The following is a 27,341-nucleotide window of genomic DNA, read 5'->3' as shown; positions in this document are numbered from 1 at the left end:
CTGCTGGATCACCCCTACAGGCGTCTCTATCTGAATAAGAGCTGTCTAGCCTGTTTATTATGGCCTTAAAATTGAGCACTGTGTTGAAGGACGACAACACATTGTTCGCTGCTCCTTTAACCTTATTCCTAATGATGCCCGTGGCCATGAAGTGTTTGGAGCTGCCTTGGTAAGGCTCGAACACCGAATACGCGGCCATAGCTGCCTGGCGCCAACCGACGTATTCCAGCTGTTTGCCGTCAAAGTCTGGTAAAGACTTGACCATGTCCAAGCACTGATCGCATTGGACCCCGGGAAGAATTTCCGCACTCTTAAAACCTCTACTACCGGCACAGATGGTCCTGCGCTCGATTGGTTAACTTGTTCCCGCAGTGCGAGCATTTCCGCACGAAGTGCAGTAGCTTGGCCCGCTAGGGCTGCAGCCTCTTGTGCTTGGGCTGCAGCCTGGTTTGCTTGGGCTGCAGCCTGGTTTGCTTGGGCCACCTCGTCTTGTAGTCGCTCTAAGTGAGCCTGAAAACCTTTGGCTTGATTATCTAATGCGGCCTGTAAGGCATTGTTGAATGACGTCACGTCCATGTCTTTTGGTTTTTCTTTTGCTGGTCGACTGTCCAGTGCTGTTAAATCGAGCCCCTCTATGAGGGAACTAAGGCTATCGTCACTGTCGCTGTCGCCCTCCCTATGGCTCATGTGGTGCGATTTGTTTCGGCAGAACTACCCTATAAAGGTTTATCTTACGTTCCTAATTCTTAAAAACGCGGGTCGAAGGGTGTTTGCTCATTCGCGGTTTACTTTAAATTTTGACCAAAATTTGCCAAAAATAGCGGATCTTTCGCTGTTATCGATACTTATTGCGTTATCACTGACATAGGAAATGTTAACACATGAAAAATTCACTTACATGTCTCTGATTGTAGGGTGAAGGGAGTCTGATCTAGCCCCTGCCTATTGGTCTTCGGTTGAGCGTCGGGAGCCTTTCACGCTGAGATGGTTGGGCTGGGCGAGGGAATTCCCTGCAGCCCGCGTAGACTTTTGTTGATTTTTGGTAAGGTGAGGCGAGGGAGGGCCCTTCAGCCTATTTTTTTCCTTCGTAGATATTGGGTGGAAGCGAGGGATTTCCCCTACAGCTCCTTGTGTTTGTTCCTCTGGTGTCAGCTCCCGCGTAGTTGGGTGTTTTTTTGTAATTTTTTTTTTTTTGATTCTTAATGCTTGGTTGTAGCGCACATGAAACAGAAGTATTTTTCAGTAGCCCTTTTGGTTTTGGCGAAGAACAAAAAAAAATTTGCACACACTGATGTATTTTTTTGGGGGGGGGGTTGACAACCAAAACTTCTCACTTATTTTTTCTTTAATTTTTCATTCCTTTTCTGTTGATTTGTTTGTGCCCACAGGGAGCTTTTTTCTTTTAAGGGCCACTAGGGTTTGACAACAAAAAAAACTTCTCACTTATTTTCTTTTTTAATTTTTCATTCTTTTTCTGTTGATTTGTTTGTTCCCACCGGGAGATTTTCTTTTGGGCCACTAGGGGTATCTTTCTTATTTCACTGACACAAGTAAAAACATGAGATGCACTCGTTGGTATGTTTTCCACTTTTATTATTTATTTCGAATTTTCTTTTGATTGTTGAATTCTTCAGCACTTTTTATACTCGCGTTAACTTGGGTTCTTCTGACCCGTTGGGCGCCAATTAAATATTATTTATCCCGTTTATATGTACCGGGCTCGGCCACCGGCAAGGAAAGACGAGATTACGTTTTAAAGTTTATTACCGGCACGACTGGCTCGGTCAAGTATGAGATTAAATCTAAAGTACAAGAAATGAAATATAAAATGATATTCTTAAAGTTGCCCCCCAGACGGCAGCGCTGCCCATGCAGCGGGCCGACGTTCTGCAACCTCAGCGCCCCGAGCCGACGGTCCGCTCTCCAGCGGATGTTTATGCAACAATGTAACTTGAGGACCCCCGTCCACTCGAGTCAGCATCAGAGGTCTTCCACTTCTGGAATTCCGCTGATACCCTGCAGCTGGTGGGGAGTGTTAACTTGTACAACACCTATGCATATGTATTGCATGCCAGCAGTGGCAGTGGCAGTGGCAGTGGCAAACACTACTACCTCCTCTGCCACTGTCTCAGTCACTGGCACAAAAACGGAAATATTTCATTAGATCGTAGCATCTTTATAGTGAAATTTCCGCTACCACTTAAAATAACAATTTCCGCCTGAGCAGCTTCAGTTGCAGTTCCAGTTACTGTAGCAGTTCCAGTGGCAATCCCAGTAGCGGTTCCAGAAGCAGCAACTGAGAGCAGCACCTGGAAAGGTGCACCGCACCGCACCCACATCCGCTTCCGCTTTCCGTCTGATTATTTTGCCCCCCATCTTGCTAGCCATTTTTGTAGCCATTCCTCTGACTCTGACGCTGACTCTGTCGCTGACTCTGACTCGAGTTGTGCTTTGTCTCTGTCTGATTCATTGATGTGCAGCTGACGTCGATTTCCTAATTTCGTGTCAATGATCCAAAGCCAGCAAGCGATATGTGAAATGACGGGATACTCGCATGTGTGCACGAACCCGCACAAAGGCGACAGCGAAAGTTCATAGGCTCAATTTTCACACTTGATTTGGCACGAGCACAGGGTCGCACACATTTTCTAACATACTCCAAGGGAAAGTGAACAAGCAGAGGCACAGTGACAGAGAGAGAGAGCAAGAAATCGTATTAGCGTCACTTTTCAAATTTCACGCTTTTCCAACAAGGCTCCTCCAAGGCAGCTCCCTCACGGCCCCACCTCACCTCACCTCACCCTGTGCAGCCACTTTGCCCTGTCACATTCTGCAGTTCAGCCTGCGCCAGGTGTCTGCTCTTCAGCCCGAACACCCACACCTTGGCCATCCGAAATCGTTGAGGCGTAAATTGGCAGACAAAATGCTCTAGGAAATTCACTTGCAGCAAGGAAAGAATTAAAAATTGCTGATGCTGTGAGTGCACCTGTGGGTTTATATTCAAAGTGAAATGCACAAAGCTTAAGCCAATGCATGGCAGAGCAACTGACTTGATTATTTAGTTTAGTTTAGTTTAGTTTAGCTGCTTACGGGTAGTTTTCTGGCTAATCGTTGAGAGTACCTTGAACTCCACTCCGTTCACAGGCAGTGAGCATTTTGTTTTCGTAATTAGCTGATTTTCTCACGTTACAACAACTCCTTTTAACCAACCAGTGGACGGGGCTGGGCACACTGGGACGGATAATGGATTTAAGCAGGTCGGTGCTGTGTATTCGGGCCAAACCCTTTTGCAGATATTAGATCAACGAATGTGGCCCAGCTGGCTGGACATTCCTCTGGCAGGTTGCTTTCAGAGCCAGTAGCAAAAGAATGTCAGTCAGCACCAGATGCCGGGTCCTACAGCCGCTCAGCCGAGTGCTGGCTGCTGGCTCCTGGCTGCTGGCTCCTGGCTGCTGGCTCCTATCCTTTTGTGGCATGCCAATTGCAGTAGTGTCTTGTCGCCTGTCCATGTCCTGTCAGCTGCATTCGTGCCGAACTAAGCAAAACTGAAACTGAACGGAGCTGAGCTGAGCTGAAATTGAAGTGCGGCCTTGGTATGTTTGTCCATTTGGGTATCGATGCTGCCTGCTGCCTGCTGCCTGCTGCTGCTGCCTGCACCTACCTTGACTGCCTCCATCTGCATGCCCCGTCCCCGCAGCGTACTTCGTGCCGTTCATTCCATCTCTCTCCCTGATTCGTTTTCGTTTTCGTTTCTTGTTCCAAATATTCGTTGGGAGGTAAATTCGGTGTGAGTTGCGTTCGGGTATTGTGCATCTGACGTTGACAGTCAAATCGTAGTGGCAAGGCAGGGGCAGAGGCAGGCGAACCAGGGCCGACAGCACAGGTCCAGCTCTGGGCCTGAGGCCTAAGGACCGCCCAGAGAGAGAGAGAGAGAGAGCCAGGTACTGTCTGCAGTCCAATTATGTTCCCTGTCGGCGTAACGCAGTAATTGTCTAATCACTGGCAATCGGCACTGAGGGAAATCAATGGGGTGCCTGCCGCTGCCCCACAATACCACAATACATATAGTCACATGGCTCAGAGTGGGGAAAAGTAACCTGAAACGAAGCCCATGATTTATTTTGCCTGGGTCAGCTAATGGAAGTTTAGCGTTTCTTTTTCTTGTACATTTTTTTTTCTATATTTATTACCTGCTCCTAGCCATAAGCCGATGTACAAAATAATGTATTTTGATGTATTTTTGTGCAAGTGCATTTTACTTACTCGCCCTCTCTCTTTACGCTCTCTCCCTGTCTCTCACTCTGTTGCAGGTGGATCTGCGTCACATCGATGAACTGAATGGCACCAATGTGGTTGAAGTGGGCGTGGATCTATCCGAATTCTATACATCCGTCGAGTGGGATATACTCGAAGTTCCTGCAGTGCGGTAAGTTTAACCCAATGCAAAACCATCAGTGGGTGGAGGTGGGTGGAGGCACCCACTTAGCCACTGAAGGTCGCCAGGGATGCAGCCCCTGCTCTGGCACTGTCCTGCCTTGCCTTGCCTTGCCCTGGCACTGAGGCGACAGAAAATACTTTTGGCAGAAACTCCTTTGGCAAGTTTCTTGGACGCCTTTGGACGCTGTCACAAAACACAAACACAAATCTTTCACGATGTCAGGGCACACACACAGGTCAAGGATGCAAGGATGCAAGGATGCAAGTTTCGATGCGAGAGATTTCTGTTCCTGTTGTTGCGGCGGCAGGACATGCCATGACTGCGGATAATGATGATCATTTCGGGCGTGGGTGGGTGTATATATGTATGTGTGTGAAGCAGACAGAGCAGGGAGTAGTGGCTGCATACCTCACATCACTATCTGCCTCTCGCCTCTCTCGCATTCATTGCTTATATATATATATATATATATTTTTTTTTTTTGCGTGTTGAAGTTTTTAAATTAAAAAACTTTGGCCAAGGGAGCTGCCAAAAATAAATTATACATACACGTTTAAATATATGTACATATATGTACATGTGTAGCGGAAGCGGAAATAACTGATGCTGCTGCTTTTACTTCTTTTCTTCTGTCTGGTCATCCATACATATGTGCGGGTGGGTGTGGGTGTAGGTGTATGCCATAAATCTGTGCCTGTGTTGGTCTATTCTTTTACTGCCAATAGGTGTGTGTGTGTGTGTGTGTGGCGTTTGACTTTCGCTCTGCAAGTGAAAGTGAAAGCGAAAGCTTTTTGGCTGGAGCTCCCGAGACTGTTCTTTAATTGCCGAGCAACCCCCCACCCACCGCCGTTTCGTAGGTTAAGGCGGGGCAGGAGATATGCTTGTGTGCACACATCAAGGCGGGTAGGGGGGGGCCCCAAAAGGGTCTCGCATTTAATGTGTTTAGTCCCCCAAAAACAAAAGCCAACAAGAAATTTTTCTTTCAGCCAAGGAAACTTTTGCCGGTTTCCCCAAGATATTTGGATGGGGCGCTCAAAGGAAAAAACGGGAACATGTGAGAGCTGAGGAAAGAACATGATTTTGGACAGGGCAGACTAATTAATTAGTTGATGACAATAGGGGGGCGGCGGGGGATAAGTGCACGGAGTGGGGCCACAGACTATGTCTATAACATTATGCATGCCCATTCAGCTGCTATGCCGAGCCTTTCCCAGTGGCGTGAAAAAAAATCATTGGCTTTTATCTACGCAGCAATTTACTCAATATTTCAGTGTCCAAATATGTTGCCGCGACTTCAAACTTTTCAACTGGTTTTTCCCTGCCAACTTGTTCCTTTCATTTGGCATATAATCGAATGGAAAATATACGAATTTTTAAATAAAAGTTTCTCGTTTTAAAGGTTCCATATCTCCTTTAAATCAGGGGTCGGCACACAGACTCACACATTTTTTTGGTGCGTTTGTGTGCGAAAGCAACAGACACGAAGTCAGATACGCTACTTATTTCTCTGCCGCTGCGAAAGCCGAGCAATTGTGCATAGGGCACACGATGCTTCTCTGCCGCTGAGGAAAGCGAGCAGAATATGAAGCCGTGTGTGCATAGCCCGAAGCATTTTTCTCTGCCGCGACGTCAGCAGAGCAGAATTTTCTCTGCCGGTACGTCATCAGGCAGAATAACAAAACCACACGAAGTCTTTACGCTGTACGTGTGCCGACTACGCTGCCCGAAATTTTTTCCTATGCACAGTGCATACGACGCTGCCGGCCTCTGCTTTAAATATATATCCATCTGGGCCATTAACTATACTATACTTTTATGGGCTATTGTTAATTTTTCGTGCTGAATGAATTTTAGTTAATTTGCTGCTCCCCTCCCACTGCCTATACGATTTGCTGTAACTCCCTTTGCATATGTTCCGCTATGTACCTCGAGCACTTTTCGATTTTGTTCTTTTTATTTGTTTTTCAATTGCTTATGTGTTTTTTTTCTGTGTGTGTGTGTGTGTGTGTTTTTTTTAGTACAATTCTCAATTGCTCAAAGGAAGCAGAAAATCGTTGACCAAGTCAAGGCAGCGGATTCCTATGTACATAGATGCTTACAACAACCTTCTGCGCTTGCTTCTTTTTATTTGATCTCGTTGTTGTTGTTGTCACCATTGGCACGCGTGGCAGCCACAAACAAGTCGCGACTTGCGTCTCCAAAGCCATTTTTATTTTTATACGTGCATTACGAGCCTTGTATATACATACATACAAACAGATGTACATATGTATGTATGTGCTTTTGTATGCCTGTGGTAAGGGCAGCGAAGATTGCCCGTGAAAGTCATGAAAGTGTTATTTATGGGTGCCCCAAACCCGCCCCCCCCCCCCACACTCATCCCCAAGGCCAAGCGACAATAACAAAAGCCGTAAGCTGCTCACCTGAATCGAAGCGAGCAGAGACAGAGAGAGAGAGCTAGAGAGAGAGAGAGCTAGAGAGAGAGAGAGAGAGAGAGGATAGCAGGCTAGAAAAGAAAAAAGGAAATGCAGGAAAGTCCGAGTGAGGGGACAAGAGTTTCCTTGAACTATTCGGAAGTTGCGTGTGAGCCAAGAAACGGTATATAAATCAGTTTTACTTTCGAGCAACTTCCCCCGCCCCCTCCCCCAATTTGTTTCTATTGCTCACTTATTCACTCGGATCTATATATAACTTTTTTATCCCCATTTCCCACCACAAATACAGGCATGCCAAAGCTATCCTTTTTTTCTTTTTTTGTGTAGTTTCCATGCAGATTCTACCACAACCAAGGCTGCCGCTTGCCACATGCTAAACCCTCAAAACGATTTTAGATTTAATATAAGTGAAGTGAAAAGAGTTGATTCTATGCATAATAAACTTAATTAACCCTTTCCTTGGTACATCCATTCAATGAATCATTTTTGTAAGTCTAAAATTGCGATGGTAAGTCCAGTCCAGCAGCTTCGCCATATCACGTGCTGCTTGCTCTCATTTTTCTGGCTAAAGTTCCCAACCAATTACAATTGAACATTCACGGTATACCATGCCAAACATACATACATACATACATATGTCTGTATGTATGTACGCAGTGTGGCTAACAATCATATCAAGTGCGAGTATATCAAAGCAACTCCCACCTGATTCAGTTGTCCTTTGACTGACAACCTTAAGCAGGCGACCCAGGCAGCACACCACCCCACCCCCTTAAGCAGCACGTGACAAGTGGAAATGACGAAGCTGAAATACACTGAGAGAAAGAAAAAAAAAAAAATGGTAAGAGCGATGAGTACTGGAAACGAGGCTCAAGTCATTGACGGGAATTAAAAAGTTGACAGCGCCAGTTACAGCGCCAGTATAAGTGTGGGCGGGGCAGTGTGTGTGTATTTGTGTGTGTGTGGCGAGTATGTTTGATTGTATGTGTGTGGTGTGTGTGTGTGTGTGCGAAGGTTTATTTGGCGTCGTATTCGCAGTAAATTATGCCACAAGTGCGTGACACTCTCACAAAAGCGGCCTCTGGCGTTGGCGCCACTAACCCACCTAGTTGCCGCTTTATTCCAGGCAGCAGCACGACGCAGTCTCCTCATCCTGCTGCTGCTCCTGCTCCCCTCCTGCCCTGCTCTGCCCCTTGGCTTGACTTACTCCCTTGACAGCTTTTATTGTCTGCAGGCTTTTGGTGCTCCTAAAATGCTGCAACACAATTCACAGCACGTAGAGCAATTTTCCCATGAAGCCTCCAACCTCTTCATCCTTTCGCCCACACCACACCACCCCACCCCTGACTAGACCATTCCACCGCCTACTTCTACAGCTTGTGTACAGCCTCCAACAAGATTCCGTTTTAATGCGCATCGACAGTTAAATTAACTGAATGGCGTGGCGGGGCGAGGCGAACGGCGTCTAGGGGGCAGAGCCTCAGAATGAGAGGCGTGGCAGGCCGCAGCACGTGCAGGTGGTGGGTGGGTAAGGGCCAGGTAGACAATCAGGCATTGATTGACAACCAGCCATAGAGAGAGAGAGAGAGAGACCTGAGACCTGAGACCCGAGACCCGAGACGGTAAAGGTGCCAATGGAGACAACAAAGAAATCGAAAGTCTGTAATCAGAGGCCATCAAATTAAAGCCAGGGTCTGTCTACCTTTTTCCCATTTCGGACTCCACAGGATGCCACAAAACTTGATGGCAATAACAAAATCATGGCAGTGCTTTTATTTATAGTTTGTAGTTTCAGCTGCGGGGAACTGCCAGCAGAGACTTGGATGATATTTGCATGTGATATTTCTGCATCATAAATTCGCACATAGATTCCCTTTGGCTAAAAGATTTTCCTGATATTTTCTCTACTCTTTGCAGCATTCCATTCCCCTACTTATTAGTCGATTGACTCCAATTTACTCTCCCAACGGCAGCCAATTCGCTGCTCTCTTCCTCTCTCTCTCTCTCTCTCTCTGCTTTATTTCTTAACCGATAATCTTGAAGTTTTTCTTTTCTTTTTTCTTTTATTTTTAAACTGAAAACCTCATGGTTTTTATATTTTACATTTTACACTTTACAATGGAATCAGCATTCATTCTTATATATTTATGAGTCTCATTGCCTTTTTATATTTTCCTTCTACCTCTCGCTATCTCTCTCTCTCTTTCTGTTTATGTGTTTCCTTCATCATCATCCGCTTTATCTGCTTATTGGGCTCCCATTCCCTGGGGGGCTGTATTACGTCTAATTGCCCCAATGCGACGCGACGGCACCGAAGCATCGAATCAACACGCCGGGCACATACAAAAACGCACCACAGACACACACACACACACTCACACACACACTCACACACACACACACACACACACAGACACACACACACACACACACTGACACAACCCAAAAATGGTCTGTCTACCCATTCCCATCTGCTCTCAAGACTCCATTTGAACTTCCGTTGTGCCTTATTTTTAACTGCAGCTTGATTGCTTGATTACCAGGCACAATTTTGGTCGAGTTTGTGGTTTCCATTCCCCCAGTCCCAGTCCCAGCCCCAGCCCCAGCCCCAGTCCCAGCCCCAGTCCCCTCGCTGCCCAGCCCAAGCAATCTTTTTATTAGCCACCCCCCAAAAGATCGATTAAAATCATAATTAGCAAACTTTCCAGAGATTCGCAATCCGCCAGCTTTCCCTTCCCTTGCGGTCACACCTCAATTGCCACACTCCGTCCCCAGTCCCAGTCCCAGTCCCTTGGCGACTAACTTTCTTCTCTCTGCTCTGTTCTCTCTGCTCTCTGTTCTCTGTTCTATTTCCTCTGTGTTTTTTTTTCAAGTCATGCAACGAAGCGTGTTTATGTTAGTTATTAAAATTCTATTACTTACTTTGATTTCTTTCTGGGGCCAATTTCTATTTCTTCTTTGCACGGATTTCAGAATCTATCAGGGAAAAGTTGTTGAAATCAATCAAGCGTTGAGACCTTCAGCCATTGCCTCCCACTGCCACCTCCTCAACGCCCCCACTGAGAGTAGGTGGTAATGGTTATGAGGCGCCCCATGGGTGACGGGGTGGCGGGTGGGTTCTTCTTCGGACTTTCTTTATGTGTTCGTTTCGTTTCTTTCTTATGCTGCCAATCATTCTGTATTTATGCGTTTGTTCTTTGACTCCAACCAGCAAATAGCAACCAGCAAATAGCAAACAGCAAACAGCAATCATCAGGCTTCAGTTCTCCTCGTGGCCCCGAAATTCGTTCTCTCTGGGGGGTGTCGATGTCCACCCCCCCACACCCGTTGTTGTCAATCAGCTTTTTGACCATTTTCGGTCAGCTAAGTGTGTCCTGCCCATGCCCATGCCCATGTACGAGGTACGTGCCCTCCACATTCAATTTCGCTGGAATTTCACTTCATTTTTTTTTTTTTGTATATCGGTGACCAGAAAAACCTTTTGGTGGGTGGGTGAGTGGGGAGTAGAAATCTAAATAGCATTTGATTTTAAATCAGTTCCTCTTGGTAAAAATCATTTCCAAAACACACACACACACACACACCCCAAGAGGGGGTAGGGGATGGAGATGGGGAAGGGTATGGGGTAGAAGTTTCAGCTTTCCCTTTCAACGTATTTGGCTTTGAGCATTTTCGTTTTACTTTCTCTTTTGGGGTTCTTTGCTCGTTTATTACGCACAAGCCGCGTGTGGCTCAACGCATTGATGAATTGTTGCCAACGCTCCTCCAGGGGTCTAGGAGTGGAATGGGAAGTGGGGAAGTGGAGAGAGAGCGGGGCTCAGGATTGGGCTAGGAACAGGGCTGGGAGCATGATATGTCTGTGGGGGAATGGCCTGTGCCTTCAAGTCAAATCAAACTGAAGTTTTCTTAGTCCTGGACTGGTACTTTGTTGCCGTCTATTTTTTTGTTTTTTGTTTTGTTTTGTTTCTACGTGGCGCCATCTCTCGGCGCCGTGCCCAGACACACGCAGGGATGTATTTATGTGTGTGTGTGTGTGTGTGTGGGGTAGGACTACGCGTGTCCATTTAGTCATTTCCATTCCAATGTGTGTGCGTGCTTTTTTCTGCCTATTTTATGATTTATTGTATGTTTTTGGGTGCTTCGCTTCCTCCGTTTTGTTGCTAACCAACTAACCAAGCCGTCACCGAGCTTATTACACAGACCTTTACACGCACAACACAGCCCACTCTCCTACTCTCCTCCTCCTCCCTGCGAACCCCCCTCTTTACGACCACGCCCACAACACATTTGATGCTGACTTAAGGGTCTTTCAAGTTTTTGGCCAAGCCTGTCCAGTCTGTCTGTCCTATCTGTCTGTCCTGTCTGCCTGTCTGTGTAGAGGGCTCCATCTTTAAGGGGAATAAGCTAAAAGAAGTTTCACAGCACCGAAATGACAGGGTAGTCCAGTCCAGCGCATGGACACTCCTCGCATTTTGACTAAGGCTCACTTTAGCAGACTTAATCTGTATCCATATTACATTTTACTCGCTGCTGGGGATCGGCTAGGGAGTTGAGTTTATGTAGCTGAGGGATATGTACATATGTACAAACATAGCGACTTACATGTGTCAATTAAAATTCCCCAAGTTCTTTTGTTTGGTGCCACAGAAATATTCACTGACAAAAGAGTTTCGGGTTTAAGAATTCTCCATTCTGCACATTCCAATGTGCTGTATAGAATATTAGGGGACAGATGTACATATGTATGTATGTACGCACATAAGTACTGACTTGGTGTTGGGTACGAGTAGCCCACTCACTACGTTTCGAGGAGACAAACCGGTTTGGAAAGAGCTGCAATTTTATGTTCTCAGCAACACAGAAAGTAAAAGAGAGCTGGCATAGCAGCGAATAACGGCAGCTGCCGTATGCTACATACATATGTGCCATAGGAGAAGATCTCGGGGCAGCGCAGTCGGTACACGCAAAGCTCAAAAGCCGAAGCTTTTGCTTCATCAGCAGCAGCGGGCTTCGTGTCTGTTATCTGCGCACTGAAACATGTGAGTGGCTGCGTGCCGAGGCCCTGATGTAAGCAGCAGTACCTGATAGTTTAGTTCACACGTCATAGTTTTGCTCAGTGTACATACATATGTATATTCGTAGTATTAATTAAATTACAATTCAATCTTCCGCAACATCACTTAATGATTCACCCTCTCATTGAAGGGCCTTGTAGCCGTAATTCTTTTTATTAAATGTGAATACTCGATTATAATTGTCTTGTCGTACTTATGTACATATGTATGTACATATAGCTGATCACTTTTCGTTGTATATTACATACTAAATCCCTGAAATGGGATTCTTTTACTTCATCTACTGTGCATCTATCCTCTCAAGTATTCCTCTTCCCGCAGCGATTCCTCGTGCTCTCTCTCTTTGGCTTCTCCACCTTCTGTCTCTCTTACCCAATTCGCTTTTGAGTGACTGGCATTCGGAATTGCCTTGGCAAATTATATTTTATTGCTGCAGCCATCAAAACTAACCCACAAGATGTTGGCCTTCAATCCCGGATTCCCCCCGCCACCCTACACCTACATTGCCACAAAAAAAAAACGCCACCCACTCTCCCCTTTGGCGCTTTGGCCTCCATTTTGTGTGCCTATTGCCACATACTTCATTTCTATTTGGAGGCAAAGTCAACTGCCACAAACAGTTAGTTGCCTGCCGGCCACATCCTTGTCGTTGTCGTTGTCCCTGCCACCCCTGCCCTGCCACCCCCACCCACTCTCTAATCCTCTTTTCCTGCCTTTATGCCCCGGCCGCTTTCTTTGCCATTTTCCTTGGTTGTTTATTATTTATTTACAATATTTTCGTATTCAAAATGAAGCCGCAAGCCGCTCGGAATTATTGATGGCTCCAACCATACACACAACCCGTGCCAGGCCGTGCCTACATCACTCTACCCCTTTTTTCCCATGCCCGCCAGTTACACATTTTGTATTATTTTTGTTGTTTTTCTGTGCGGCGCCCTTCCTCTCGGCAGATCCTGTTTCAAGAGTTGCTGGAGTGCGACCAACTGAGGAGCAGCGACAACGAACTGTAAGAAAATAAAAAGTTTGCTTGACTCAATTTACAAAAATGTTCTCCTCATTTTCGTGTTCTTCTTCTCCTGCCTCCTGGAGTTTCCACTTTCCACTTTTGCTCGCAGCAGTAGTCAGAGATTATTAACTTTTAAATTATGCATTTTGTCAGGCCATAAGGAGTGGGCTGGGGGGCAGCAGCAGCATGAGTGAGGGAGGCAAGTGGCCCAAACCGGCTTGAATGTTCCTCAAACTGATTAACGCAAATGGCTTACCGACGTTTAGGATTCCCCTACTCGTTTGTTTACCCGCATCTGATCATATTCTAAGTGCACACTAATAAGTGCTGCTAGTTTTTTCTTTACTCGAACGATTTTAGCATCCGAAAGTGATGCTTAGAATTGTATTCTCTGTGTCATGGATTGGACTGTCATGACAGTCACGTGGTAGATATTATCTACAGTTATGCATGCATCGCTGCCCAATTCACAGTTTGACACTCACTCAGCAGTTGGGGGGGCGGGGGGCCAGCCAATATTTTGTCAGTATTTTACAATATTTATCATGCGGCTGGCTGATGATTTATGTGATTGGAGTGCCATATATCTACGAATATGTGTTTATATCTGTAAATAAATAAATGTGTGGGGGGGAGCACTGCGGATGTCTTCCCGCCACGCCACGCTCCGCATGCGGAAGCTGCCACAGCAGCAGCAACAAAAATATGAGCACGAATAAGCCTTAATATATACATACTATATATATGGATAAATTTGAATATTTCATTCTCAAGAGCTTCATCCCCTACCCCTACTCCTACATACGAGTATATGCATATCCTCTTTCTACATCTTTGCAGCAACGAGAAGTTTTACACGTGCTGCGATGAGCCATATCTGGACATCACATTCAACATCACGATGCGCAGGAAGACGCTTTTCTACACGGTCAATCTGATCATACCCTGCATGGGCATCAGCTTTCTAACCATATTGGTGTTCTATCTGCCATCGGACAGTGGGGAGAAGGTGAGTGCTTAATTCCCTTGGAATGCCTTACCATCACCATCACCATCAGGGGCAATCAACTCCATCAAATGGGAAGACATTTCAAAAGAGTAGACAAATTAAACCCCTTAACTTGAGCTTCCTTTTCCCTACTCTATTATTTGTATTTGGCTTACGAAATGCAGAAAGATCAGCAATGGTCTGATCAGTATTTTCCGACATATGCTGTTCGTATATTGTGATACCAAGAGACCCAGACCCAGACTATGCACACACTTTATATTTTTATATATTAATTTTGTACGACTAGCTTTGGATACCCATACAACGCCTCTGTGCTCTGTGAAGCGCCGCATCTCTTTGACAGTTTCCACTCTATTTTTATTTGCCCAAGCCCCACCATCTGCGCCATCTCTAGAACTCAGCCAGCCCCCGGTCCGCTTCACAAAAACTGCTTTTGCTTTTTTTTTTGTTAAACCAATTGCCATAATTTATTGTCCGTTTTCCATTTGGCCAACCCCCCAACCGCCACCCAATCAGTTCAGAATGTGCTTTTAATTAAAAAGAAAAAATAATTTCACACTTAAATGAAAATTAAAATGCATTTCAACATTTTATTCATTTTGATTTTAATTTTGTAGTGTTGATGTTTTTTTTTTCTGTTTGTGTTTTTGTTGTCGCTTTCGTTTTTTTTTCTTATGGTTGGGTAGAGTTTGCCTTTATTTAAGTTTGGGTAAATAAATGTACACAATGAGTGCAATTTAATGCATATCCAAACATAATTCAGGCGAACAAAAGTTGACGCGTTCTTTTTACCATTCGCACACCACACACACCACACACACACCACACACACACACATTGCGGTAGGGTGTGCGGTTCTCAACAGACAGATAGATTCTTTCAAGAGAGCGAAGAAAAAACACTGTGGCAAAATGCGTTGAACAAAAAAAAACCGAATCGAATGGCATTATGCATAAATATAAACATTTACATGCTGCCGCAGACTTATGAATAAATTACGGCCAATTTTCAAAATAAATAAAATGCAAAAATAATTTGTGTGCGCAAGCGGTTTGTGGATTACGAACACCACTACGCAGCATAGTACATACATACATACATACGTACTGTACGGAGAGCTACGTTGCTGATTCTGGACGACATCGCCATCGACATCGCTCATGGAGCATAATTTATGTTATAAATATTGACAGCGATGAGCATTTGATGGGATATCCCCAATGGACATTATGTAAATGGCTGTGCATTATCGAGCTAAGGACGTGCGACGCTACTGGGGTCTGTTCTGGGCGGGCATTAGGACAAACTGTTTGATCAGTTTTTGGCCTTATTGCAATTATGGAACTGCATAACATTAAGAGATTTTGGCCACTTTCTGCTAAGCTACGAACTTACTTTAAGCAGAGGAAGAGAGCAAGAGAAAATTAAATGAAATAGTTCCTATTTGTTTCTGATTATAAATATCGCTTAAGCAGACAAATGACAAATCCCCCCTCCAACGTGTTCTCTTTATCCTGGTTATGTTAATAAGCCATTATGACGGGAGTCCTAAATCCGTTCACAAACAAGACGAGCACACACACACAGTCGTAGCTATATCAACTTTGCTATTGATGCAGATCAGGAATATATATACACATATGTATGTACATATTTACTTGATGGAGTCAGCTTCGTTCTAGCTGTTACATATATTTACTCGAAAATTAATATGCCCATATACGCTGTATTGGGTATAAAAAGCAATTCTTTTGTTATTATTATTTTTTTGCTGAACATTTTTGTTTTTTGCTTTGGTTTGCTTTGCTTTGTTTTTATATTGGCATTTTTACAATTTCTGCCGTGTGGACACATTTCATGGCGGCGGAGTTGCCGGTTCTCTGTGGCCATAAAGGGTATGGCCGTGCACACACACACACCGAACTCATGGCTGGTGGGAGTGGGGGTGTAGGGTGGTACGTGGCGCTTACACATATGCGCAAATATTTGCGCCTAAAAGCGGGCAGCGCCAGACAGAAAGAACTCTGGGACAGAAGTGCCTGAAAACTTGCCGAATTCCTTCCACTGACACTGGCACTGGCACTGACCAGTGCCACCAGTTACAATAACTCTGCACACCCTGGGCACGTAGGTCCCACGAACACTATGGCTTGCCATCCGCTGCCCGTTGTCCGTTGTCCACTATCCGGCGTCCGGCAAAAGTCCGAGTTTCAGTTTGGAGCTTTTTGCATTGCGATGGCATCGGAATTGGAATTGGAATTGCCAATTTACATGCATATGCGCCACAACGCACTTCATTCATGCAATTGCCGATTGCGGGATTGCGGAATGGCGGGATGGCAGGGATGGCAGGAAGCGAACGGGGCCGTGCCATGTCCACTGCCTCGCTCCCAGCCAATACTAAGTAGCCGTACTGGACGGACAGAGGCAGAGACCCTTTTCAGTGCCGATCCTGCCTGGTTTTGTATTTGTATTGTATTTTTATTGTTAAAACAATTACGTTTTATGTGCGGGTGGGCAGAAGAGCGGACCAGACAGACGGACAGACAGACAGACAGACAGACAGACAGACAGACAGACGGACGGACGGACAGACGGATGGACCAAGTAAAGATTGAAACTGTCCACTCAGAAGTTTTACCGATGATGATGATGGCCGAATAGCACCGTTGTGAACTGAACCGTATCGAAACAGAAACAGAAACCGAAACAGAAACAGCAACGGAAAAACGAAATTGTAACCGAAATGCATTTGCCACCTTAATTACATCGAGCATTTGCATAAATAATGCGCCTCGAATCAATGTGCCAGCGATGGGTGCGTGAAATGGCTTGCATTCACTTTTACTAGTCGTGCTACCATTTTACCAAAAAACCAAAGCTACATATGTACATATATCATCTATTAAGAGTTATTTTCCTAAAATAGAAATGTTCAAGGCGAAAAGTTACAGCCTGTTTCCGTGCTCTCCGCTAACAGTATGTAGCTAACAGTCTGTAGTTAACAGCTCTGTCAGTGATATACGACAGCGCTCTGAGAGCGAGCTCGCGCTGTCGCTCGCTCTCACGATCCACACAGCTCTCGAGCAGAACCTTCAACTGATTCCGATTCCCAAACCTGTTTCAACCAGCCGGCATTACACCGAGAAAGATCTGAAATATATGTATATGTAATACGTATGTACAATGTACTTATTTCGAAGACGCCGCCGACTTTTCCTCTTTGCTTCCAATTCGCTCCAGTTTGGAAACAATACCTCAGCGAAATAATCCGCTCTTAGTCGTTCAGTATGACCGTTAACTTGTAATCCCCAGCAGTCACACTGCCATCTCTGTGCTCACATGCATGTTTAACACCCAGTCAGGAGAAGAGAAAAGTGGAGTGGAGTGGAGTGGAATGGAGTGAAAGAGCCGGCGATATGGCACAGGATTTTCTTTTGCAACTTGTAACCTCAATTAGGCAACGTCACTAATCGCTTTGCAAGCGCTGGCCCCCAAAACCTAAGGCTAATTATCATAAAATCGTTAAGCATCGAAAATTTATGCCGCAGCAAACAGAGGCAGGCTGACAAACAGCCACACACCGACACTCCCGAACCCCTCCCATGCCCACCGACGTACTTCCCGTGCACACAAGAGACTCAAATCGCGCGTCTCATTTTCGACATTTAATTACTTTTTGCACACAAACACACAAACACACACACACACACACACACACACGTCACTTGTGTACACTCACAAGGAGAGGCAAAGCACACTCCATTACAGGGAACTTAAGCACGAATAGGAGGGATACTCCAGCAGACCTGTAAGATACCCTTAAAGCTTCATCAAAAATAAAATTTCAATAAAATATTGCAAAAAAAATCCTTTAAACTGCAGCTGATTGATCTTTGGAAGCAAATAAAAAAATATGAAAGCTCTTTTTTTATATCTGTGTAAATTATGCGTGGCCCTGAAATGGAACTAAAACTATTTCCGGCTATAAGTAATGACAGCAATGGACATTCCATTCCCATACGCTAAAAGCACTCGGCATTGGGTGCTGCTGCTTAGCAGTTAATTCGACTTGGCAAGGCCTTCGTCTGCCTCTCTGCTCCTCTCACTCTCTCACTCTGTGGTTATTTTTTCAACTCTCAGAAATCATTTTGCGCCCCATTGAGACAACTGAAAAGTGTGTCGCGGTTTTTCTTCTGGCCCATTCCTTCATGCATATGATTTGGTGGACAGTTTTTGGGGGCCAGCAAGAAATGGCCCGAAAAACCGCTTTTTTATACGCCCATTTGGCTTCTTTTATATTATTTGCATTTGATGCCCGCTCGAGCATTTTAAATCAATTTTCAGTTTTATTTGCATTCGCATTTGTAGAGAAGTGCGCGTAAAATTCTGGCTGGCTCTGATTTCATTTAGGACATGGTCAATGGGGTCGGTTGAAGTTTCACTTTGCCAGCAAGGCAGCTATCCGCTAGCCGCTTATTGATGGAGGGGCCAACCATTTAGCAACTCAATAGAGCCCCATAGAGCCCTATTCAATTAACAAAGAACTGTTGCTGGGGGCGGGTGGGTGCCAGAGCAACTTAACACTCTGTGCACGGAACTGGAGAGCAGCGGCAAGGGCTCTATGGAAACACCTCGGCAATATCTACAATATTAAGCATCAAAAATCGAATAAAAGGAGATACAATTTGTGTGCGAGCGTAGCCGGAAATCCGAAGTCTCCAGGGTGGCAGGCCCGAGACGCATCCCTCAGCCGCCGCTTGCAAATGAACTTTCCGAATGTGCGGCATAGCAAGTGCAAAAATTAAATCAGCTTAAGAAGCAGCCGAGTAATATTTATGCATTATAAATGAGATCTGCCTTATCGGGGCATGGGGAGAGAGAGAGAGAGAGTTTTCCTTTTTTTTTTTGAAAATTGTCGCTTCTTTATGGCTGGGGAAGTTTGGCGCTTTACATTTTCCTCTCTTGCGACATGCAACTCAATTTGCAAAGTCTCCCCGTCCACCTGCACCCCGTACACCTGCACACCTGTTCCAGCTTCAGTCCTGTACACACCACCACACATACTTATCTTATGTATATGTATATATGTATATATATTTTTCACTGGTAGCTGCTTTTGCTGCAAATCACTTGAGCCGCTGTTTTCACTTGCATTCTGTTTCGTTCGCTCTGGTTCGCAGGTCTCATTAAGCATATCCATTCTGCTGTCGCTCACCGTGTTCTTCCTGCTGCTGGCGGAAATCATTCCGCCCACATCGCTGGTGGTGCCGCTGCTGGGAAAGTTTGTGCTCTTCACCATGATACTGGATACGTTCAGGTGAGTTTTCTTCCTACGATTTCCCTACTGATAACGAATGAATGCGATGGCGAGTGCGAGTGCGAGGACGAGTGCGCGGGCGATTGCTCTACGGAAACGGAAACTAAAAATAAAACTTCGTTCGGGAGTGAGCCTCAACGCCTCGCTGGCACTGCCACTGCCACTGCCACTGACTCTGGCTCTGGCTCTGGCGTTAGGTTTACCACTCTCGCTCCCTCTCTCTCTCTCTCGCTGTCTCTGTCTCTGTCGCTCCTGCTGATTGTGTTTGGCTTAGTGCCACGCCCTCATCGCCTCCCCATAAATGGGTGCCGCAATTTACAGTCATTTGCCACGCCCCCCTTTACTGCTCGTCCGCCCCACCACCAACTGATGACCGCCTAATTGATGGTAAACAAAAGTCGACTCGACTCGACTCAAGTCGGAGTCTGCCAGTCCTAAGACTGCGGCTGATGCTGAGGCCGAGTCGTAGGTCTGCCAACAATGGAATCGCCAGTGGCGCAACAGGACCTTGCCTCAAATGATGTAATTAAGGCTGGCAGACGGCACTCTCCTCCTTCTCCTGCACCTCCACCACTTCGTTCTTTGTGCGTAGGCAACGCCTCGCCTCGCCTCGACCAGCTCCTAATTAGACGTGGGCGTCGAAAGTTAATTACCCAGACTAAGAGAGCAACTCACTTAAGTTCTTTCTACATGATTCCCCCTTCCCCCCACCCATCTCCCCCTCCTTGCTGCTGATTACTGATTACTGCACCCCTTTCGTCACATACAGCATCTGTGTGACAGTCCTGGTGCTGAACATCCACTTTCGGTCGCCACAGACCCACACAATGGCCCCGTGGGTGCGGACGGTGTTCATCAATCAGCTGCCGCGATTCCTGGTCATGCGGCGGCCCCTATATCCGATCAGTGAAATGATGTGAGTATATACCACAAGCCATACCGTACGTACGTACGTACATGCATATCCATAATTTGCAGCAAATCCTCGCGCCGTCTGATGGTGCGCACCTGTAATGGACTCGAACTGAGGGATCAAATACCACCGTTGCCACCGCCCGTGGCCCTGTCACGGTAAGTTCTTCGCTTCACCCCCCCCTCCACCCCTCACCCACCACTCTCGCCTAACCCATTTGAATCTCTCTCTCTCTCTCCTCGGCGTGTAGCATGCATCACAGCCCCAAGACGACGTCGCGCAGCACCTCGCCACACCTGCAACACAGAGTACAAACCCTCAATCTGATGGACGAGTGTGGCATGGGCATGGGTGGCATGGGTGGCATGGGTGGCATGGGTGGCATGGGTGGCATGGGTATGGGTGGTGGCGGTGGCGGTGGTGGGGCATCCACTATAACCGGCCACCTTAGCTCCCTGTATCCGCCGACCATCTCGACGGTGAACCAGCAAACGTCGACCACATCCTCGCTGATCGATGCCCAGTACCACAATCAGTACCAGCAGACAGGCGGCTCGCTGCTGGACCATCCGCTGACGCCAACCAAGTTCCGCCAGATGACCTCCACCTCCAGCCAGACGGGCCAGAACGGTCAGAACGGGCAGAACGGGCACCATCACTATGGGGCCGGCGGGGGGAAGTCGTCCTCCACATCGACGCTGACCCACCAGCAGGCCGGCGGCCATCACTTGTACCGCCAGCAGTCGAGCTGCTCGGCAAACTTTTCGCCGCTGCCGCAGCACGCCCACCAGGCCCATGCCTCGACCACCACCAGCGACCTGGCCATGGGCATGTGCGGTGGCATGGGCATGGGAATGGGCATGGGCATGGGCATGGGTATGGGAGGCAATGGGAACCCCAATGTGATAAAGTCTACGACGACAGTTAACTCGGTGGCCACGGCCTCCACGCTGGCCGATTCCTGTTGCAGCGGCATCCAGATACACCAGGGCATGGGCGCCGGTGCCGCCTGCCTATCCTCGGAGCTGCTCCAGCAGCATCGACCCACCACATCAGCAGCAGCGGCAGCGGCAGCAGCAGCGGCTGCAGCAGCTGCTGGAGGAGGACCAAGTACCTCGGCAGCGGCGGCAGCAGCATCGGCTGGCACGCCACCGCCACCACCGCCGCCGGCGGCGGCCTGTGATATACTGCCCGCCTGCCAGCGAGAGGGCGGCCCACACTGCTGTTCGGGGCGCGGAAATGTGCGACAACGCTGGCACACCTGCCCGGAGCTGCACAAGGCCATGGATGGGGTCAACTACATTGCCGATCAGACGCGCAAGGAGGAGGAGAGCACAAGGGTAAGCAGAACAGCATGCCAGCATGCCAGCATGCCAGCATCATTATCAACATACGAGTATGCATGCACAGCTTAAAATGGTGTTCCAGTTGGAAAGGGAAGGGAAGGGCCTATGAAGGGTCCTTCAGTCTCAGAGTCTCTTGGCACATCGTGTGCTATCAATCAGCTGGCCAGAGATCCACACAAGATTCTCAGAGCTCTATTATCATAGAGCTGGCGAAGGCAGCGCTTGTCCTTCTGGTCACTCGCTCACCCTGATGAGCGCCTCGATCTCAGACCCAATTGTCAAAATTCGATAAAAACAAAGACGCAGAATCCTAGAAAATATGGCAACATCTCTGCCACGGAGTCCATGCATATAGCAGCCAGAATGAGCTAAAGAGTCCCTACATATAGCAGCCAGAATGAGCTAAGGAGTCCCTACATATAGCAGCCAGTGTGAGCAAAACAGGTTGAAGTGCAACTGTCATTCTGCTCTTTGATTGGCGCCCTTTGAATGCGCTTTTCACTGCATACTCTTAGGATCAATATGCAGAGCAAATTTATTTATTTATTTATTTAAACAAAAACGCTATTTGGAAACTGATAACGGGGCAGTAATTTTCAACCAGGCAGATGCCCAACGCTTGAACTGATTTTTATGGCTTTGATGTGCATAATAAATGTACAATAATCTGCATAAGTATTTGTTGGGCTTGGAAGCTTTTTTTGTGCCATGATTTCGCATTGGCATTTGCACTTAAATTTAATTAAAATATACATATGAGAGATATATAAGAGATATATACGAGACTTAAACTGACTAAACAGCCACAGTGTAAAGACTTTTCCCCACTTCTTTGTGGCATTCAAAGATATGCATTGCGATCTCCATGGGCGCTAATAAATTAAAGGAATTTATTTCGGCACTTTGGCAGGCTAAGTTCAAACAGAAAAGGATTTAAACCAATAGAAAAGAAGCCCCAGTATTCACACAAAGGATGTTCGTGTTGGGTAAAGTCATTCCCATATCATTGACGAAACAATTAATCAAAGAATGGCTGTCAATACTCCCATAGACTTGCAATTAGGCCTGAGACAATACAAGCTCGAAAATAGCAAAGCCAAAAATGAATCCCTTCGTTTCTTCGCGGGGTATTCGTTAATGAAAAGGAAATCCTATAAATCGAAACTCCCCCACCCTAGGGGAGTGGCAATTGCAGGCCACCAGCAAAAAGGAACTGGGATAAAGCTGGCAAAGAGAGGGAAGGGAAGTGGCCCGAAAGCCGCTTAACATTTGGCTTAGACAAGACAGAGACGAATACAGATATATAACAGAGATGGAGATAGAAATGGAGACAGAGATGGAGATGGAGACAGAGATGGAGATGGAGACAGTGACTGGTGATGGTGGGACGGAAGTCAGTGTGGGCTTCGATGTTAATAAGCCTGGCGTAATAAATTAGAGCGGCCTTAGGCCGGATTTATGAGAACGTCAATAATCGATACACGAAATGCAAGGGGATTCCGGTGAAGGGATACCTAGGCCAGTCCAGGACACAGTTCTTGATGATGTCTGACTGTCGGACTGTGTCTTCCTCTAGCCATGGCTTATCCAGACCAGCCCATCTCAGCCCAGCCCCAGCCCTGCCCTGCCCTTTTGTTGACCTTACACGAACTCATTGTTCCTGGTTGTATCTCCGTCCGATTCGGAGTCCGTGTCCGAGTCCGAGTCCGAATGGGCTGTGTTCTAATGTCCTGTCGAGAGTCAATATATATGTGGTTGCTTTGTACTTTCGTAGAATCTTTATGTATTGCATGTGGCTGTCTCTATGGTTGGACTTTTGCCGGCTGCGCCAAAAGTTTTAATGACTTTTCATGCGCCTTATTGAGCATCAGGCATGGCATCGACCCAGGCCGAGTCCCAGTCCCGCGTCCCGCGTCCAGGCTGAAGCACGCTAAGGTCCAGAGCCCCTCCCGACCTTTTGTCGTAGTTGGTGGTTGGATGTTGGCTGTTGGCTGTTGGATGATTGCTCGCTCTCTCTCATCATAATGAATGTTTTCTTGTGGCATTGAGCAAAATGCCAATAAAAGTATTTTATTAAAATTACGCACACATTCAATCATTATTGGAATGTCATGTTGAGCTTAGGACAGGAGCTGGCAGGACCTTCTGCCAGCAGAAGCCATAGCGGCACAACGCTTGTTGTGGCATTTACATTGAGTGCGTGTCATTTGTGGCACGCCCCAATGGGCCATTGTGGGTGGGTTGGTGGGTTCCATCACTGGGGAATTAGTTCAAAGATTCAATGGCTGTGCGACACATTTCCAGGGGCAATGCGGACAGTGCTCGGCCTTAGCCAATGCGAAAATAAACCCAATGAATAATAATGAAACCCAATAAATAATAATGGTATACCTTAAGTGGATTTTTAAAGTGAATAGTTTTCCCATTTGGCATTAACGATTTCCATTGATTATCCATTTAAACCCCGAAAAAACAGGTGAAGGAGGACTGGAAGTACGTGGCCATGGTGCTGGATCGTCTGTTCCTCTGGATATTCACAATAGCCGTAGTCGTGGGCACCGCCGGCATCATACTGCAGGCACCGACGCTCTACGACACCCGCGTGCCCATCGACATCAAGCTCTCAGAGATCGCCTCGACGACGGCCAAGCCGAATGTGGCGCGGCCCATATTGTAAACCAGCTCCACCCAACGATCACGAACACGAGCGTCGATCGGCGTTAGGCGTTAACCATTACCATTACCATTACCATTACCATTACCATTACCATTGCATATGCATATATACATATGTATGTATGTACACACACAAACAGTCTGAAAAAAAAAAGCCAGCAGAAGAGAAACCATAACAAAATGAGATGGTGAATGGAATTCGCATTTGTTTTTTCTTTAACAACAAAAACAATAGCAATCGCAACAACAACAAAAAAAACCAAAACAACAACAACAACAAAATTGTTTAAGAAAAAAAAATCCAAAAGAAAAAAAAAAATAAGAGAATCGAAGTAACTATAACTATAAAACCAAAAAAAAAAAAATAGGTAAAGTGAAACAAAAAAAAACATTGTATTTGTTATATACTGAAAAGGAAACAAAGAAAAAGAAACCAAGAGAAAAAGAAACGAAACGAAACGAAACGAAAAAAATGGTATAACTAACTAAAATTAATTTGTACACCAAAAATGCAAAACAAAAGAGGTTTTTTTTTAGTAAAAAAAAAAAAAAAAAAGAAACGTACAAGAAACCACACAAATTTATCTGAATTGAAGCCGCAGCAAATGATTCAGTAGATAATTGAGAAAAAAAAAACATTTTTGAAAGTAATTTAGTGGCAAGCGGCAAAACTTAGAGAAATTAAAAATTAGACTAGCCGGAAATCAGCAGACAGAATACAACAGAACAACAGCATAATAATTGATGATAAGCCAACTAAAAAAACAAACAAACAAACAAAACAAAAATGAGGAGCAAAATGGAAGTAGGAGAGAACAACATTAGTTAGCTAAGCCGACAAGACAAAGAACAAAACAAAAAACAGAAAAAAACCTATGGACATGAAAAAAGACAACAACGTTCTGAAAATTATGTCCGTAAGTGTGGGAGTAAGTATAGAGTGTGTGTGTGTGTGTGTGTGGGAGTGTATGAGACTGTATGAGAAAATGCGAAAGAGTGTGCGTGTGTGTGCATGAGAGAGAGACTGCAAATGATGCATGCAAATTAGTGCAAATAACCAGCACTCATCCCCAGACCAGCCCAGCCCAGCCCAGCTCAGCCCAACCTATCCCCATCCGCATCCCCATACCCATCCCCATGCCCCACCAAACCCAATTCTACGATTACGCCTTGGGGCAATTAGTTAGCACAAAGCTTTAGTTATTATGCCCAACTGTACTCGCACGTGTAGTCGCGTGTGCGCATAGTAAATAATCACCATTAGAAATTCAAATTCAATTTTGGCGCCTGCATTGCCTAATTGGCCGCAACAGCAGCTACACCAGCCCCCCTCCCCCAACAGCAACAATAGCAACGAAACGCGCAAAAAATGCGTTACAGTAGATGCTCTTGCAGATGCATTTTCGAATTGAATAAAACTCAAATAATTCTAATTTTCAGAATTATTTTTTCATTATTTATAACAAATTGTTTTTCGATCGTTTTTCCCTATGGCAGCTACTGAAAACTGAGGGACTATTTGTTATTTTGTTATTTATTTTGTTATTTATTTATATGTATTTATTATGTATTTATTATTTGTAGAATGGGTTATATTTTTAGTTCCTGCGATGCATTTTATGCTTCCCTCTGCAGGGGTATAAAACACACACACAACGGCCAGCGCTGGTCTCACGTTTCTTTTGCCGCTCAATTAACATTCCACCATTCCATACCCATTCCACCTTTCGCCCTCTCTGTGTCTCTCTTAATATATGCTAATTTTCAGCTGCATCAAAAAAAAAACCCAAAAAATATACGAGTAGAAAGGAAGAAACTTCACCGGAAACCTGCAAAACAGTCCCGGATTCAGCCAAAATCGCAAGGCTAGGAAAAAAAGTGCCCTTCTCCATTTTTTATATGCCGATTTGGTTTACACTTTTTATGGCTCATAAAATCAAACGTCGCCTGATTGGGGGCGGTGGATCTATTAGATCCCAGTGCGAGACCACAGACCGAACAATGTGTAAAAATTGTACCCCAAAAGGCTTTTGCAGCAGGCGGCCCTCTGTTAAGCAAGGGAAATTTTAACAGCGAGCAGGCGACAAAGGTTTCGACTACAGCTTGGGCGTGGGTATATTCATTCTCTGCCCCGACAAATTATCTTTGCCTCTCGTTCACTTGTGAGGCTTGTGAAGACTTTATAGACCTATCCAAGGGGTGGACCCCCTATCCTACCACTTTCTAAGTTGTTTTATTGTATCGGTTTTTTTTTATAAATTTCCCTTTTATGGAAATCGCTTTCGACACATTGCTCGCCTGTCCCTGACTGAGAGTTTCTCTCGATCCGCCGCCCCCCAGCCTACGAAATGCAAATGGCGATGGACAAATTCGGAATGCGTGTATGTTGCTGTGGGTGTCAGCCGGGGCGAGTGTCAATCACAGTCACCGCACAGCAATTGTTCTCGTCACATCCTTCCGCCAACTGTATCGCCTACCCAATCCACAGCCCACAGCCCACCACCCACACACACACACACACACACACACACACACACAGCACTTTGCAATTTTTAATTAAATGAAATGCAGGCGAAGAGGATAAACAGGAGAGAGATATTGAGATGGAGATGGAGATGCAGAGAAAGAGAAGGAGGAAGACGAGATAGGAAGACGAGCTCCGTCGCAGACAAAATGAAAAACCATTAACGAAAAATGATATCTGAAGCTGGAGAGGAATGAAAGCTGGAGTGATAGCCGAGGAGCTGTAGATGAAGTTTGGAGCTGTCAGAGCAATCCTCTTGAGAGATAAAAAGTGCACAAATTTCTGAAGGAGCGCAGCAACCACTTGCCAGTCATTTAATGGGCCACATCCACCCATCAATGGGTGGGCACACAATGAATTAGAGTCCAATAGCAAGCACAAGCTGAGGATACCGCAAATCATAATTGTAGCGGGCACAGGCAAAGGCAACAACAAAGTTGCTGCCACAGCCAGATGAAGGAGGTAATCAAGTGCTATAGATGAAAAGCAGTGGCAGAGCAGACAACAATTTGAGCGAGCTGTGAAAATTGGAATGAAGGGGCAGTGAAAATGCAGCTGCAGCTGTGGATAAGCAGCGGCAGAGCAAAGGCACAGCC

General features: G+C 45.9%; 1 protein-coding gene across 1 annotated transcript in view; it reads left to right on the top strand.

Annotated features, from left to right (window-relative positions):
• Positions 1–24,494, top strand: part of LOC111082354 (acetylcholine receptor subunit alpha-like) — a 54,266-nt gene extending 29,772 nt beyond the window's left edge. The window contains exons 4-10 of the mRNA XM_041595421.1: positions 4,311–4,426; positions 13,795–13,963; positions 19,150–19,286; positions 20,056–20,202; positions 20,265–20,357; positions 20,450–21,539; positions 24,022–24,494. Coding sequence (XP_041451355.1) covers positions 4,311–4,426; positions 13,795–13,963; positions 19,150–19,286; positions 20,056–20,202; positions 20,265–20,357; positions 20,450–21,539; positions 24,022–24,222 — 1,953 coding nt within the window. The 3' untranslated portion in view covers positions 24,223–24,494. The remainder of the gene's footprint in view (positions 1–4,310; positions 4,427–13,794; positions 13,964–19,149; positions 19,287–20,055; positions 20,203–20,264; positions 20,358–20,449; positions 21,540–24,021) is intronic.
• Positions 24,495–27,341: the final 2,847 nt, after the last annotated feature.

The sequence above is a fragment of the Drosophila obscura genome, unplaced genomic scaffold (assembly GCF_018151105.1).
Source record: "Drosophila obscura isolate BZ-5 IFL unplaced genomic scaffold, ASM1815110v1 contig_73, whole genome shotgun sequence".
NCBI classification, from domain to species: domain Eukaryota; kingdom Metazoa; phylum Arthropoda; class Insecta; order Diptera; family Drosophilidae; genus Drosophila; species Drosophila obscura.
This window is presented reverse-complemented; position numbering and strand designations above follow the sequence as displayed.